General features: G+C 37.8%; 1 protein-coding gene across 1 annotated transcript in view; it reads right to left on the bottom strand.

The window, feature by feature from the left end:
• Nucleotides 1–14072, bottom strand: part of LOC129563931 (fibronectin type III domain containing protein 3C1-like) — a 73619-nt gene extending 59547 nt beyond the window's left edge. Inside the window, exons 1-8 of the mRNA XM_055437610.2 lie at nucleotides 13992–14072; nucleotides 12059–12178; nucleotides 11680–11755; nucleotides 9398–9474; nucleotides 2996–3293; nucleotides 1550–2404; nucleotides 987–1039; nucleotides 507–649 (exon numbers count right to left, since the gene is read on the bottom strand). Coding sequence (XP_055293585.2) covers nucleotides 507–649; nucleotides 987–1039; nucleotides 1550–2404; nucleotides 2996–3293; nucleotides 9398–9474; nucleotides 11680–11755; nucleotides 12059–12178; nucleotides 13992–14072 — 1703 coding nt within the window. The remainder of the gene's footprint in view (nucleotides 1–506; nucleotides 650–986; nucleotides 1040–1549; nucleotides 2405–2995; nucleotides 3294–9397; nucleotides 9475–11679; nucleotides 11756–12058; nucleotides 12179–13991) is intronic.
• Between the last annotated feature and the right edge of the window lie 1719 nt (nucleotides 14073–15791).

Raw genomic sequence — 15791 nt, forward strand, 5'->3', positions numbered from 1 at the left:
TTTCCCAGGCGAGAATACTGGAGTGGGTTGCCATTTCCTTCTCCTTCTGCTATCATAGTTCTGCATTATAATGAGCTCCTATAATGAAATTCCCAGGAAAGCCCGAGTCTTATATTTCCACTGCAATGCAAATGCCTCCCTTGTGTACACAAAGGCCTACTGTCATGTTTCCTTAAGTGAAAAAAGAGAAGGGAGAATTAGAGGAAATCTTTTCTTCCCTAAGTCTAAACTTGTCATATAACACATCTGTAAACTGAAGAGAATGGAGCAGTTGCCATCTAAGGTTCCCTTCAGCTCTAAAATACCTATGATTCAATGAATTTTGTGAACCGACCTGGCAACCTACCACCACTACTTATAAAACTATTTCTGTAGAAAATAACACCTAAAGCTTGAAAAAAAACTGCAGAAAAATTTTTATTACTTAGCCTATGTATAAACTAAGATTTAGAGAGCATATTTGAATTGAATTATGAGAAATGAAAGATGATTAAAAAGAGACTTACATATATACATTTATATATTTTCCATTTTTACCACTGTTAGATATTGCTAATTCAAATGTTATAGGAGATTTAGTATGATTGCATTTCTCAGAACCATGTGTCTTCCATGAAATAACAGCCGAGCTTGTCTGAATATCAGAAACCTAAAACAAATAACAAGAATTCAATTAGGATACTTAAAAATTATAATCTGTAATTTATGGTGTAATCTTTCCCTAAACCTTGCTTGATGCTAAGTATATCATTCTTTTCATATTAGGTGCTTACATACTGTGACTAAACAATGAGCCATTAATATTATCTTTAACAATGCCACACTGGATCTTTATGTACTTTACAGCTAAAGAAGATTATGAAATTTTATCTGGGTAATGGCTTCAAATTAAAATTGTGCTAGGGAAGAATATCAGTGTATTTTCATGTTTTACAGTGACAAAGCAAATGAAAAGAAATACTTAAGCATTCTCTTTAGTTACTTACTACAGGTTTCTCAATGCTGAAACAGCAAGACTTTCCAAGTTCTGTTCTGCATTCTAAAAGTAGAAAAGCAACCCAAAACAAAATATTACATTGGCAAAAACAAGATAAGGGTAGATGCCCATTACCCAACTACAAATATATCATCACCAAGAGATAACACCTATTAGCAATTTACATTAAAAGTTTTAAAATAAGAAAGAAGTCTAAAATGTATGCCATTAAATAAACTCTAACAAAAGGTGGACTAAAGTCGTAATTTAAATAAAATCATGTGAACTTTTTAGGATGATAAGAGTAATTTTCAATGTTTTACTGGCAGGTAACTAGAAAAAATTATGTGATATGTATATAAGTTCCTGACATGTTTTGCATGAAGATGGTCATTTCTCCCTAATTTAAAAAGGCAGCCTAATTGTGGTTTTATTAAGAATTGGGAAGTAAAGGTACAAAAAAGGCAACAGGAAATGGAAGCAGAAAATGGCACCTAGATATTTAAAATGCACTGAGACTCCTAACGTTAGGATGTCTGTTGACTGGCGACAAAACCAAAATCCTCACCTTACCTTTTTCTGCAGTATTTGATGATGGACTCTTGCTTCGTTTTCCACCTGGTTTCTGCATGATGTCTTCACTTCCTGAGTTGATGCATTTGTTTCCATGACTAATTTCAATGTCAGCACTAGCACTAGCACTAGCATTGGAAGTGCTGGTCGCATTGGCTGTATTGAGAGCAACATCAGTGGCAGAAGTACTTGGAGCACTTTCAGAGATGGGAGGGTTGGGAGCACTGTCAGGAATGGAAGAGCTTGGAGTACTGTCAGTAGGTGGTGGTGTGACAGTAGGTGGTGGTGTGGGAGTACTGTCAGAGGTGGAAGTCTTGGAGACATAATTAGTGCTGGAAGGGTTCTGAACACTATTTTCACTGGTGGAAGGGTGCAGATCAGTGTCTGTGGTGGAAGTGTTAGAAGCATGGTCAATGGAAGAATTCAAGGGAGTATAGTCAGTAATATAATTGCTTGGAGGGTGATCAACAGTGTGAGTACTGGGAGTATTGTCAGCAGTGTACATGTTCAGAGCACTGTTCACAGTGCAGGTACTCAAGGTGTCTTTGGCAGTGTAGGTGCATGGAACATTGTCTACAGTGTAAGTGCTGCAAGTATTGTCCACAATGTAGGTGCTTGAAGTACTGTCAACAGTGAAGGTGCTTGGAGCATAGTCCACAGTGTAAGTGCTCAGAGTAGCAGGGATACTGGAAAAATCATTAGCTTGGTTCAAAAACAGTGAGGTGTTGGTAATCATACAGCTATTTTTGTGTCCATCAATTTGGCTTTCTTGCATTTCTTTCTTCATATGTTCTTCCATTTTACCAGCTCTTTCATCAAGTTGGTTATAATTTGCTCTTCCATGGGAATAGGTTTCTAAAAGAAATAACGAATACTGCTTAATAATTACAATAATTACATATCTCAAAATGTTTTAAATCTTTTTCAAACCACCAAAAGCACTCATAAACCATGCTTTACTTTAAAAAAAAGTCTACTTTGCTTTAATACAGATGTTAGGTTAATGTGTGTATTTATTATGTACTGAAATATACAGAAAGAAAAACATGAGCAAATACAGGTAGTGTTTTCCTAGGGAGTAACTCTACTTCCAAATTTTAAGGTTTTAAGATGATTATAATGTGTCTTTTATAATACCACTGTATGCCATTAATAATGAAAACATTCCCTTATGATATTTCAATATGATTCTATAGACCCAGTCAGTAAAATAAATATCATAAATCACATGCTATGTCAAAGTACAAAAAATTTATAGAAAATTCTGTTTATGGGCATTTTGCATAAGACATAAACCAATGCTTCTTATTATCCATCATAATATATATGCATGAAATGCAATCATTTATTGAAATATGTCTTCTACTTTTTAAATTTTAATAGTTGCCCACAGCTGTTAATTTTAACAAACTAAAAAGTCCCCTGTTTAAGAATATTATATACTACCATGCTGCTCATGACATAAAAATGCTGCTGCTGCTGGTGGCAGTGGTGGTGGTGGTGGCAACGGTGGTGGTGGTGGCAGCAGTGGTGGTGGTGGCAGCTGCTGTGGCACAGGCTCTTGAATGTAAGGTGGCAGAAATTCCCCTTGAGATGTGGGATGTATCAGTTGAGTGTCTTGTGGATACATGAAAGTTGGTGCTGTGAAGTGTGATACTTGTTGTATAGGAGCAGACATGGTCGAGTAGTAGTCGATTGTCTGAGGTACAATGATAATTTTTCGAATCCCATTTTCTTCCACCACCTAAGACGGAAAACAGAGTCATAAACATAATAGAATCCATAAAAATCAGAATTTTCCTACTATGTTTAAGATTTTTATTCTGTGCTCTAAAACCATAAAGGATCAAACACCAATAATGAAGTAAGACCTTGTCAAGTGGGAGGCAAGATATTTCTTCCTTTTCTGTACATAAAAAAAAAAAAACTTTTGACAATAGATAATAAATTGTCATGGTTCAAAACCATAATGTATAAAAAATACATGAAAAGTTTCCCTCATAAACCTTATTTCCCACCAGTAGATTACGACTGTTCTTGGTTTCTTATGAAAACTTCCAGAATTTCTTTATGCCTTGCAAGCAAATAAGAATACAGATTCTTGCTTTTCCTCCTTTTAAATTACATACAGGTAGAATTATCTGAACATTCTGTAGTTTGTTTTTTACACATAGAAATATATCTTGAAGATCTTTCTATATCATATATAGGGCTTCTTTTTTTTTTTTTTTGCATTGCTGCTTATTTGCTTAGTGTTCCTTTATCTCATTAAATGGATATACTTCAACAGTCCTCCCTTGACAGGCTTGTGGGTTTTTTCCAGCCTTTTGTGATTACAAACAGTATTATAACAAATAATTCTTGTACATTTATTATTCCACATTTATGGAGGGAGGATATGGGGAGGAGGGAGGTGGGAGGGGTGTTCAAGAAGGGGAACACATGTACACCCGGGGTGGATTCGTGTCAATGTATGGCAAAAACAACTAATATATTAATGTAGAGAAATTAGCCTCCAATAAAAAAAAAAAAGTGAAAAAATACATGTTTGGATAAATTCCTCAATGTAGAACTTCTGGATGAAAGGGTACATGCATTTATATTTTTGTTAGACATTGCCTAAATAGATAATTCCATTTAGAATTAAACCATATTATATTGACTTTTGGGCTTCCCTGGTAGCTCAACTGGTAAAGAATCTGCCTGCAATGCAGGAGACACCCAGTTGGACTCCTGGGTAGGGAAGTTCCCCTGGAGAAGGGATAGGCTAACCACTCCAGTCAGTATTCTTGGGCTTCCCTCGTGGCTCAGATGGTAAAGAATCCACCTGCAATGTGGGAAACCTGGGTTCGATCCCTGGGTTGGGAGGATCCCCTGGAGGAGCGCATGGCAACCCACTCCAGTATTCTTGACTGGAGAATCCCCATTGACAGAGGAGCCTGCAAAGCTATAGTCCATTGGGTTGCAAAGAGTCGGACATGACTGAGTGACTAAGCACACATACACATGTTGACTTTACTATGTTCTTGATCTCCACAGCCAAGCAATAGAAAAAGACATATTCTCAATTATAAAATTTCTGAGGCCAAGTAATATCTTATTAATCTCTATAGGAACCAAAGCTCTGCCCATTTTAGGTACTTGATAAACATTTGAGGAAGCTTTAAAAAGTTCCCATTGTAGGCTGCCATCAAAGTCTACAAACAATAAATGCTGGAGAGGGTGTGGAGAAAAGGGAACCCTCTTACACTGTTGGTGGGAATGAAAACTAGTACAGTCACTATGGAGAACAGTGTGGAGATGTCTTAAAAAAACTGGAAATAGAACTGCCATACAACCCAACAATCTCACTGCTGGGCATACACAGTGAGGAAACTAGAACTGAAAGAGACATATGTAACCCAATGTTCATTGAGGTACTGTTTACAATAGCTAGGATATGGAAGCAACTTAGATGTTCATTGGCAGACTAATGGATAAGGAAGTTGTGGTACACATACACAATGGACTATTACTCATCCATTAAAAAGAATGCATTTGAGTCAGTTCTAATAAGGTGGATGAAACTGGAACCTATTATACAGAGTGAAGTAAGTCAGAAAGACAAACACCAACACAGTATATTAATGCATATATGTGGAATTTAGACAGACGGCAATGATGACCCTATACGCAAGACAGCAAAAGAGACAGAGATGTAAAGAACAGACTTTTAGACTCTGTGGGAAAAGGTGAGGGTGGGACGATATGAGAGAATGGAATTGAAATGTATATTACCATATGTAAGATAGATGACTAGTGCAAATTCAATGCATGAAGCAGGGCACACAAAGCTGGTGCTCTGGGACAACCCAGAGGAATGGGGGCGAGGGAGGTGGGAGGAAGATTCAGGATGGTGGGACACATGACATGCACACCCATGGTTGATTCGTGTTGATGCATGGCAAAAACCACCACAATATTGTAAAGTAATTAGCCTCCAAATAAAATAAATAAATGAATTTTAAAAAAAGTGCCCATTGTAGTCTGATAACTGACAATGAAATACTACTGAACTAAAAATACTAAGTAATTTTAGGGAATAATGCCCACACACTGTCAGAAGCCTTTACAGTAGCAATTGTAGTAGATAATTAAGACTGGTTAAAATATATAGAAACAAACAAAAAACAATGAAGTATTAATGAATATGAAGAGATACAAATTCATTAAATGAATAAGGCATTATTTACAAGATTGTCTAGGGAGTGGTCAAGGTCAGGAGTGGCTGCCGAGAGGAGCTACCCCACGTCCAAGGTCAGGAGTGGCAGCCGTGAGGAGATACCCGACGACCAAGGAGCAGCGGTTGTGTTTTGCTGGAACAGCTGTGAAGAGATACCCCACGTCCAAGGTAAGAGAAACCCAAGTAAGACGGTAGACTCAGAGAGAGGGAATCAGAGGGCAGACAGACTGAAACCACAATCACAGACAACTAGCCAATCTGATCACACGGACCACAGCCTTGTCTAACTCAATGAAACTAAGCCATGCTGTGTGGGGCCACCCAAGACAGACGGGTCATGGTGGAGAGGTCTGACAGAATGTGGTCCACTGGAGAAGGGAATGGCAAACCACTTCAGTATTCTTTCCTTGAGAATTCCATAAACAGTATGAAAACGCAAAAAGATAGGACACTGAAAGATGAACTCCCCAGGTTGATAGGTGCCCAATATGCTACTGGAGATCAGTGGAGAAATAACTCCAGAAAGAATGAAGGGATGCAGCCAAAGCAAAAACCACACCCAGTTGTGGATGGGACTGGTGATAGAAGCAGGGTCCGATGCTGTAAAGAGCAATATTGCATAGGAACCTTGAGTGTTAGGTACATGAATCAAGGTAAATTGGCAGTGGTCAAACAGGAGATGGCAAGAGTGAACATCGACATCCTAGGAATCAGTGAACTAAGATAGACGGGAATGGGTGAATTTAACTCAGATGACAATTATATATACTACTGTGGCCAAGAATCCCTTAGAAGAAATGGAGTAGCCATCATAGTCAACAAAAGAGTCTGAAATGCAATACTTGGATGCAATCTCAAAAAGGACAGAATGATCTCTGTTCATTTTCCAAGGCAAACCATTCAATATCATGGTAATCCAAGTCTATGCCCTGACCAGGAACGCTGAAGAAGCTGAAGTTGAATGGTTCTGTGAAGACCTACAAGACCTTTTAGAACTAACACGCCCAAATTATGTCCTTTTCATTATAGGGGACTGGAATGCAAAAGTAGGAAGTCAAGAAACACCTGGAGTAACAGGTAAATTTGTCCTTGGAGTACAGAATGATGCAGGCCAAAGGCTAATAGAGTTTTGCCAAGAGAACATACTGGTCATAGCAAACACCCTCTTTCAACAACACAAGAGAAGACTCTACACATGGACATCATCAGGTGGCCAACACCGAAATCAGACTGATTATATTCTTTGCAGCCAAGATGGAGATGCTTTGTACAGTCAGCAAAAACAAAACCTGGAGCTGACTGTGGCTCAGATCATGAACTCCTTTTTGCCAAATACAGATTGAAATTGAAGAAAGTAGGGAAAACCACTATACCATTCAGGTATGACCTAAATCAAATCCCTTTTGATTATACAGTGGAAGTGAGAAATAGAATTAAGGGACTAGATCTGATAGATAGAGTGCCTGATGAACTATGGATGGAGGTTCGTGACACTGTACAGGAGACAGGGATCAAGACCATCCCCAAGAAGAAGAAATGCATAAAAGCAAAATGGCTGTCTGAGGAGGCCTTACAAATAGCTGTGAAAAGAAGAGAAGCGAAAAGCAAGGGAGAAAATGAAAGATATACCCATTTGAATGCAGAGTTCCAAAGAATGGTAAGGAGAGATAAGAAAGCCTTCCTCAGAGATCAGTGCAAAGAAATAGAGGAAAACAATAGAATGGGAAAGACTAGAGATCTCTTCAAGAAAATTAGAGATACCAAGGGAACATTTAATGCAAAGATGGGCTCAATAAAGGACAGAAATGGTAGGGACCTAACAGAAGAAGAAGATATTGAGAAGAGATGGCAAGAATACACAGAAGACCTGTACAAGAAAGATCTTTATGACCCAGATAATCACAATGGTGTGATCACTCACCTAGAGCCAGATATCCAGGAATGTGAAGTCAAGTGGGCCTTAGGAACCATCACTTTGAACAAAGCTAGTGGAGGTGATGGAATTCCAGTTGAGCTATTTCAAATCTTGAAAGATGATGCTGTGAAAGTGCTGCACTCAACATGTCAGCAAATTTGGAAAACTCAGCATTGGCCACAGGACTGGAAAAAGTCAGTTTTCATTCCAATCTCAAATAAAGGCAATGCCAAAGAATGCTCAAACTACCGCACAATTGCATTCGTCTCACATGCTAGCAAAGTAATGCTCAAAGTTCTCCCAGCCAGGCTTCAGCAACATGTGAACTGTGAACTTTCAGATGTTCCAGCTGGTTTCAGAAAAGGCAGAGGAACTAGAGATCAAATTGCCAACATCTGTTGGAACATCGAAAAAGCAAGACTGTTCCAGAAAGACATCTATTTCTGCTTTATTGACTATGCCAAAGCCTTTCACTGTGTGGATCACAATAAACTGTGGAAAATTCTGAAAGAGGTGGGAATACCAGACCACCTGACCTGCCTCTTGAGAAACCTGTATGCAGTTCAGGAAGCAACAGTTAGAACTAGTCATGGAACAACAGACTTGTTCCAAATAGGAAAAGGAGTATGTCAAGGCTTTTTTATTGTCACCCTGCTTATTTAACTTACATGCAGAGTACATCATGGGAAAAGCTGGGCTGGAAGAAGCACAAGTTGGAATCAAGATTGCCGGGAGAAATATCAGTAACCTCAGATATGCAGATGACACCACCCTTTTGGCAGAAAGTGAAGAAGAACTAAAGAGCCTCTTGATGAAAGTGAAAGAGGAGATTGAAAAAATTGGCTTTAGCTTAACATTCAGAAAATTAAGATCATTGTATCTGGTCCCATCACTTCATAACAAGTAGATGGGAAACAGTGGAAACAGTGGCTGAATTTATTTTTATTTATTTTTTTGGGCTCCAAAATCACTGCATTGGTGATTGCAGCCATGAAATTAAAAGATGCTTACTCCTTGGAAGGAAGGTTATGACCAACCTAGACAGCATATTAAAAAGCAGAGACATTTCTTTACCAACAAAGGTCCGTCTAGTCAAGGCTATGGTTTTTCCAGTGGTCATGTATGGATGTGAGAGTTGAACTATAAAGAAAGCTGAGCGCAGAAGATTTGATACTTTTGAACTGTGGTGTTGGAGAAGACTCTTGAGAGTCCCTTGGATTGCAAGGAGATCCAACCTGTCCATCCTACAGGAGATCAGTCCCTGGTGTTCACTGGAAGGACTAATGTTGAAGCTGAAACTCCAATACTTTGGCCACCTGATACGAAGAGCTGACTCATTGGAAAAGACCCTGATGCTGGGAAAGACTGAGGGCTGGAGGAGAAGGGGACAACAGAGGATGAGATGGTTGGATGGCATCTCCAACTCAATGGACGTGAGTTTGGGTAAACTCCCAGAGTTGGTGATGGACAGGGAGGCCTGGTGTGCTGCGGTTCATGGGGTTGCAAAGAGTTGGACACGACGAGCAACTGAACTGAACTGAACTAGGGAGGTTTGGTTAAACATCACTGAAATTGCTTTTTAGCATTCATGATAACAATAAAGTGAATAAATAAATGGTATTCTAGAAGTTCTCTTATCATACAGTAATGTAAAAAGAACTGTTAAATGGTGGCTTAGTGCTAAGTACCAAAGAAAGCTACAGTAGTATACCTGAGACATGTAACCAGGAGGAAGATATATTGGTGGCAAAGTACCACTTGGTGACATCAAAGGTACATCAGCAGGTCCTAAAAGAGAATTATTATTAATAAAATTTTAAATAAGTTAAAAAAATCCATTCAATTTTGCACAGTGAAAACTAGTTCCAAGTCTTAACAAGTCAGCCATTTTGAAAGTGCATTTTGTTTACTTACATAGGAGACTAGGTAGGAATGTAGATAAATCAATAGAAATTTATCACAAATGATGGAAAATAACCAAGGCACGTAACGGGGATTGGGTGAAATTTATATCATAAAAATTTTGGCCAAATACACAGCTAGTGTATTTACTTCTAGTGTAATTGTTTTTGGGCTTTCCAGGTATTGCTAGTGGTAAAGAATCTGCCTGCCAATGTAGGAGACACAGGAGATGTGGGTTTGATCCCTTTGTCGGGAAGATCCCATGGAGGAGGGCATGGCAATCCACTCCAGTATTCTTGCCTGGAGAAACCCATGGAAGAGAAGAGCCTGGTGGGCTACAGTCCATAGGGTCTCAAAGAGTCGGACATGACTGAAGTGACTTAGCACATACACATAATTGTCTTTTGCTTACCAATTTTACTCACCTATCATAGTTATATGTTGAATAATAGAAGTTTTATACTCTGTATCATAAAATATATTTTATAGTGATATTATATAAAAAAAATCAATTTTCATATGAAGGCTTTTAACTAATATTAGCAAAGTGAAATAATTTGGGAGGAGCAACATAACATAAAGGACCCAATGCTATTCATGTGATGCCTTGTTTTTATACTAAGTATTCTTACTATCTTAAACACACATTGCACAGGAAATAAAAATACAACACAGAATAGAGACATTTATATATCATCATTCTTTTGCTTATCTGAAATTATTATAGTTAGTGCTTAGTTGTAAGAGTATATGTGGCTTTCAAGGCCTAGAATGGTAATTTGCTGTTAATAAGGGGGAAAATAATAAAGATGAGTTTATGGTAAACGGTATATAGCAGCCATATGGAACCCAATGCTAAATGATGTTTCAAAGCATTTTGAGACGTAGCTCAAAATCACCTTCAGATGTAAAATAATTGGCATAAAAACAGAAACAATCACTGCACTTTGAAATAATTAATAGTAAATCTTTAAAAAAAGTTTTTTTTAAATTATATATTTATTTATTTTAGCTGTGCTGGGTCTTTGTTGTTGTGCAGGCTTTTCTCTAGTTGTAGCAAGCACGGACTACTCTCTAGTTGTGGTGTGTGGGCTTCTCATTGTGGTTGCTTCTCTTGAGCACAAGGTCTAAGGTGTGCAGACTTCAGTAGTTGCAGCACACGAGCTCTAGAGCACAGGTTCAGTAGTTGTGGTGCATGGGCTTAGTTGCCTTGTGGCATGGCATGTGGATCCTCTGGGACCAGGGATTGAACCTCTCTCCTGCATTGGCAGGTGGACTCATTACCACTGAGCCACCAGGGAAGCCCCAGTAATAAATCTTATATGAAGTAAATATTTATTAACTTTGTACTACTACTGAAATAATTTTGTATGCTGCACAATTGCTATATACACATGTATATAGATAGATATTAGACTTTTAATAGTTATATATAAATAATTTCCCCCTTCTTATACATTTTTCTATCTTAAATGTTTAGTGTAGTGCTGGAATGGGCCTCCTAGGCCTCAGCGATGAAGAATCTACCTGCAATGCAGGAGTAGCAGAAGCAAGTTTGATCCCTGGATAGGGAAGATCCCCTGGAAGAGGGTATGACAGCCCACTCCAGTACTCTTGCCTGGGGAATCTCATGGACAGAGGAGCCTGGTGGGCTACAATCCATAAGGTCACAAAGAGTCGGACACGACTGAAGCGACTTAGCTTAGTGCTGTAATAGCTAGGCATTAATGAAATACTTGTTGAATGTATGAATGAATGAGTTATCTGAAGCACTCACCAGTCTCCTATCAGAGGATAGTCTAAAGCTATCAGTGGTTGTGAATAGTTCCAAAATCTGGACTTTTTCAAGTGGAATTCTTCAATTAACTGTTAATTTTTTATAAGTACTTTACATGAAGGTCTGTAGTAACACTAGCAAGATGAGTCCTTGCTGTTCTGTTGATATTATGCTCCTATGAGGGGTATATAAACTTAAGAGCACTCAATATGGCTCAAACAAGAAAGGATATTAGATTACTAGTAAAATCATCTCACACTAATATTTAAATTCACCTCTACTTGATATCAAACAACACACATACTTTTACTGACCTTGAATATTTTGAATGCTCCCATCATTGGACTTGATAGTGAGGATTTCCCCAGGGTTAACGTGCACCAATATAATCTAGAAACAAACCATTCTTTAATGGCATATTCTCTATTAATCTATGAAAAAAAATCTTCATTGTCTTTTTGAAAAAAATATTCAAAACCACTAATTGGGGGTCTCAAAATGCTCAAGGAGTAGAGTACAACTAGGCACTAAGTAAGAACAGGTCTTCCCTCACCCAAATAAAACTTAATATAATAGGATCATAGGAAATAGGTGTATTGAGATGGAGGAACCAAATTCTACCCCTCCAAAAAAAATCTGCAAAAAAAGAAAAACAGAAAACTAAACTTATCTGAAGGAAAAATTCAGACATACTTGTTGTACCCAGTATTGAGGACAAGAAGGCCATCTGGTATATCCCTTGGGATGAGTCATCATTTGTGAATAATTAGTAGTACACTGTGTCCCGACAGTGGTATCCAGATAACTCTCCGTCTAGTAAAAAGTAATTTTAATAAGGTCATTTTTATACTGGCTGCTTTTGACAAGGTTATGTCAAAATGATAGGCTAGAAGTACAATATTTGCTCATTTTTTTAAGCTCTGAAGAAAAACAGAGACCTTTTCACATTCAGTTCAGTTCAGTTCAGTCGCTCAGTCGTGTCTGACTCTCTGCGACCCTATGGACTGCAGCACGCCAGGCTTCCCTGTCCATCACCAACTCCCGGAGTTTACTCAAACTCATGTTCATCGGGTCAATGATGCCATCCAACCATCTTATCTTCTGTCATCCCCTTCTCCTCCCACCTTCAATCTTTCCCTGCATCAGGGTCTTTTCCAGTGAGTCAATTCTTCCCATCACGTGGCCAAAGTCAGGTGGTCTGGTATTCCCATCTCTTTCAGAATTTTCCACTGCTTATTGTGATCCACACAAAGGCTTTGGCACAGTCAATAAAGCAGAAACAGATGTTTTTCTGGAACAGTCTTGCTTTTTTGATGATCCCGCAGATGTTGGCAATTTGATCTCTGGTTCCTCTGCCTTTTCTAAAACCAACTGGAACATCTGGAAGCTCATGGTTCATGTATTGCTGAAACCTGGCTTGGAGAATTTTGAGCATTATTTTGCTAGTGTGTGAGATGACTACAATTGTGTGGTAGTTTGAGCATTCTTTGGCATTGCCTTTCTTTGGGATTGGAATGAAAACTGACTTTTTCCAGTCCTGTGGCCACTGCTGAGTTTTCCAAATTTGCTGACATGTTGAGTGCAGCACTTTCACAGCATCATCTTTCAGGATTTGAAATAGCTCAACTGGAATTCCATCAGTTCCACTAGCTTTGTTCAAAGTTTTGCTTCCTAAGGCCCACTTGACTTCACATTCCAGGATATCTGGCTCTAGGTGAGTGATCACACCATTGTGATTATCTGGGTTGTGAAGATCTTTCTTGTACAGATCTTCTGTGTATTCTTGCCATCTCTTCTCAATATCTTCTTCTTCTGTTAGGTCCCTACCATTTCTGTCCTTTATTGAGCCCATATTTGCATTAAATGTTCCCTTGGTATCTCTAATTTTCTTGAAGAGATCTCTAGTCTTTCCCATCCTATTGTTTTCCTCTATTTTGCTTTTTTGCATTTCTTCTTCTTGGGGGTGGTCTTGATCCCTGTCTCCTGTACAATGTCACGTCCATAGTTCATCAGGCTCTATCTATCAGATCTAGTCCCTTAAATCCATTTCTTACTTCCACTGTATAATCATAAGGGATTTGATTTAGGTCATACCTGAATGGTCTAGTGATTTTCCCTACTTTCTTAAATTTAAGTCTGAAATTATATTACATATGTAGATAAGACTTTTCTTCAATAGATTGTCTTAAATGGGTAAATGCTAAATCTGAATCACACCCTCTTTCTTTCTGGAGACCAAGTCTGTGGGTAGACATCATTGCTGCTCAAAATGATACTTTTAAATATTAGAAAGTTGAACTTACAGCTATGAATGTGTATGAGGGAACCTGAATCTTCTTTAGAGTCATAGTTAAGATCATTCAACAGAATAAACTCTGGGTAGTATAAATTTAAGACACATTGCCAGGACCTCTGATCCTGCCAATGGAGGCTGCAAAAGAATCTAAATCCACCCAAAAGGAGGTTATAATGGGACCTAAGGTCGTGTTAAATATCACTCAAGCAATTTTAAGAAGGTAAGTAGATACTGATAAAAAGACTAAAAACTTACAAAGTAAGTGACCAATCATTGAAAGTGACACAGTTTGACCAGTTTAAAAAGAAAAAAAAGCAGAACTACCCTTACCCAATGTATAGGATCTACGTTGATCAGTGGAGCTATAAGAGGCATTTCAGTAAGAGTAGATGCAAGCCCATGTTCAGTCATGTCTAAAAAGTTTGGCTTTCACAAAACGTGATATTTCTAAAAAAGGAGTAAAAACTTAGATTAATCAAATTAAATCACAGTGATTTTAAATGACAAAACCTGACGAATCCATCAAATAATTTTTTCTCTCCAGAAATGTTTAATTGTAATTGTTTTATGACATTTCAAAATAATCATTTGTTTTCATAAATGAAAAAATAGAAAGTTTGGAGTAGAGTTTTGAGTGTTCACTCTTCATTCATCAAATAAAGATAGCTGCATTTTACAGTGTGAAGAATGATTTAAACAAGTTACTAGTCATTTGATTCACTCAGATCAAGTTCAGTTAATTTCCAATCTATGATAACTGCCAAATAAGACTTCATATTGCTTAGAAGGCTTTAAAAATTAACTAGATCCCTCTAAAAATGATAGGACCACATATATTTATCTTAACTGTTTCAGATACTAAAATCAATTATCTTAAACATAGCTCAAAGCTTTAAATCCAAACCTTTAAACTTAGAATACTTTCCAGGTTCAAATACTGCATATGTAGATGGAACCAAGTGATAAAATATGGTGTAACAGTCCAGATTCCTGGGTCCATATACACCTGGACAAAAATCAGAAAGAAAATGTGATTTTTTTGAAGGTGGAGAAAGAGGATACTCAAGAAGAAACCTCTTGGAGCTAGGCAGTTCTCCAAATGATGTGTATTGCTGTGGTTCTACATCTCCGTGGTAACTACTGATGCAAAAGAATTTTCACTATGTCATAATTCTAGTCACTGCTTACATCATTTCCTAACCAAGTTTTTTTTTTTTTTTTTGTTAAATGCAGTCTTTGGAGACTTCTTACTTGTGAATATAGCTTTTCAAAATTGAAAGATTTAAAGAAGTATGGAATTCATCTAGCAGGAAAATGCATATATTCTCTTAGCTTAGGATTATAAGATATAGTTACAAACTTAATGTTTTAAATACTACTCAACTGTGAAAAGCACATTCAGTTCAGTTCAGTTCAGTCGCTCAGTCGTGACCGACTCTTTGCGACCCCATGAATCACAGCACGCCAGGCCTCCCTGTCCATCACCAACTCCCGGAGTTCACTCAAATTCATGTCCACTGAGTTGGTGATGCCATCCAGCCATCTCATTCTCTGTCGTCCCTGTCTCCTCCCACCCCCAATCCCTCCTAGCATCAGACTCTTTTCCAGTGAGTCAACTCGTCGCATGAGGTGGCCAAAGTATTGGAGTTTCAGCTTTAGCATCAGTCCTTCCAATGAATACACAGGACTGATCTAAGCATATTAGACTAATTTATTGTTTTTTTTTTTATGTTAGCTATAATATCATTGTATTCATGTAACATGTCAAAATATGGATCGGTTTGACTTTTTAAAACAATTTATTTATTTTTAATTGAAGGGTAATTGTTTTACAATATTGTGTTGGTTTCTGCCGTACATCAACATGGATAGCCGAAATTTTTTTCATTCATGACTAGTAATTGTTTTTTAGGCCATTTTAATGATAGGATTGATAAAGATTTAAAACAACTTACAATGACATTTAAAAAATGGAGACTGGCAGCAAACTCTGTGTGTGTGTGTGTGTGTGTGTGTGTGTGTGTGTGTGTATATATATATATATATATATACATCCTCCCATTCTATACTGTTCATTTCCATTAGAACTTCCAATTATCAGTGCACATGGTATGTCAAATTAATAGAGTT

Source organism: Moschus berezovskii, chromosome X (assembly GCF_049115385.1).
Source record: "Moschus berezovskii isolate FMDL1 chromosome X, NW_MosBer_1.0, whole genome shotgun sequence".
NCBI classification, from domain to species: domain Eukaryota; kingdom Metazoa; phylum Chordata; class Mammalia; order Artiodactyla; family Moschidae; genus Moschus; species Moschus berezovskii.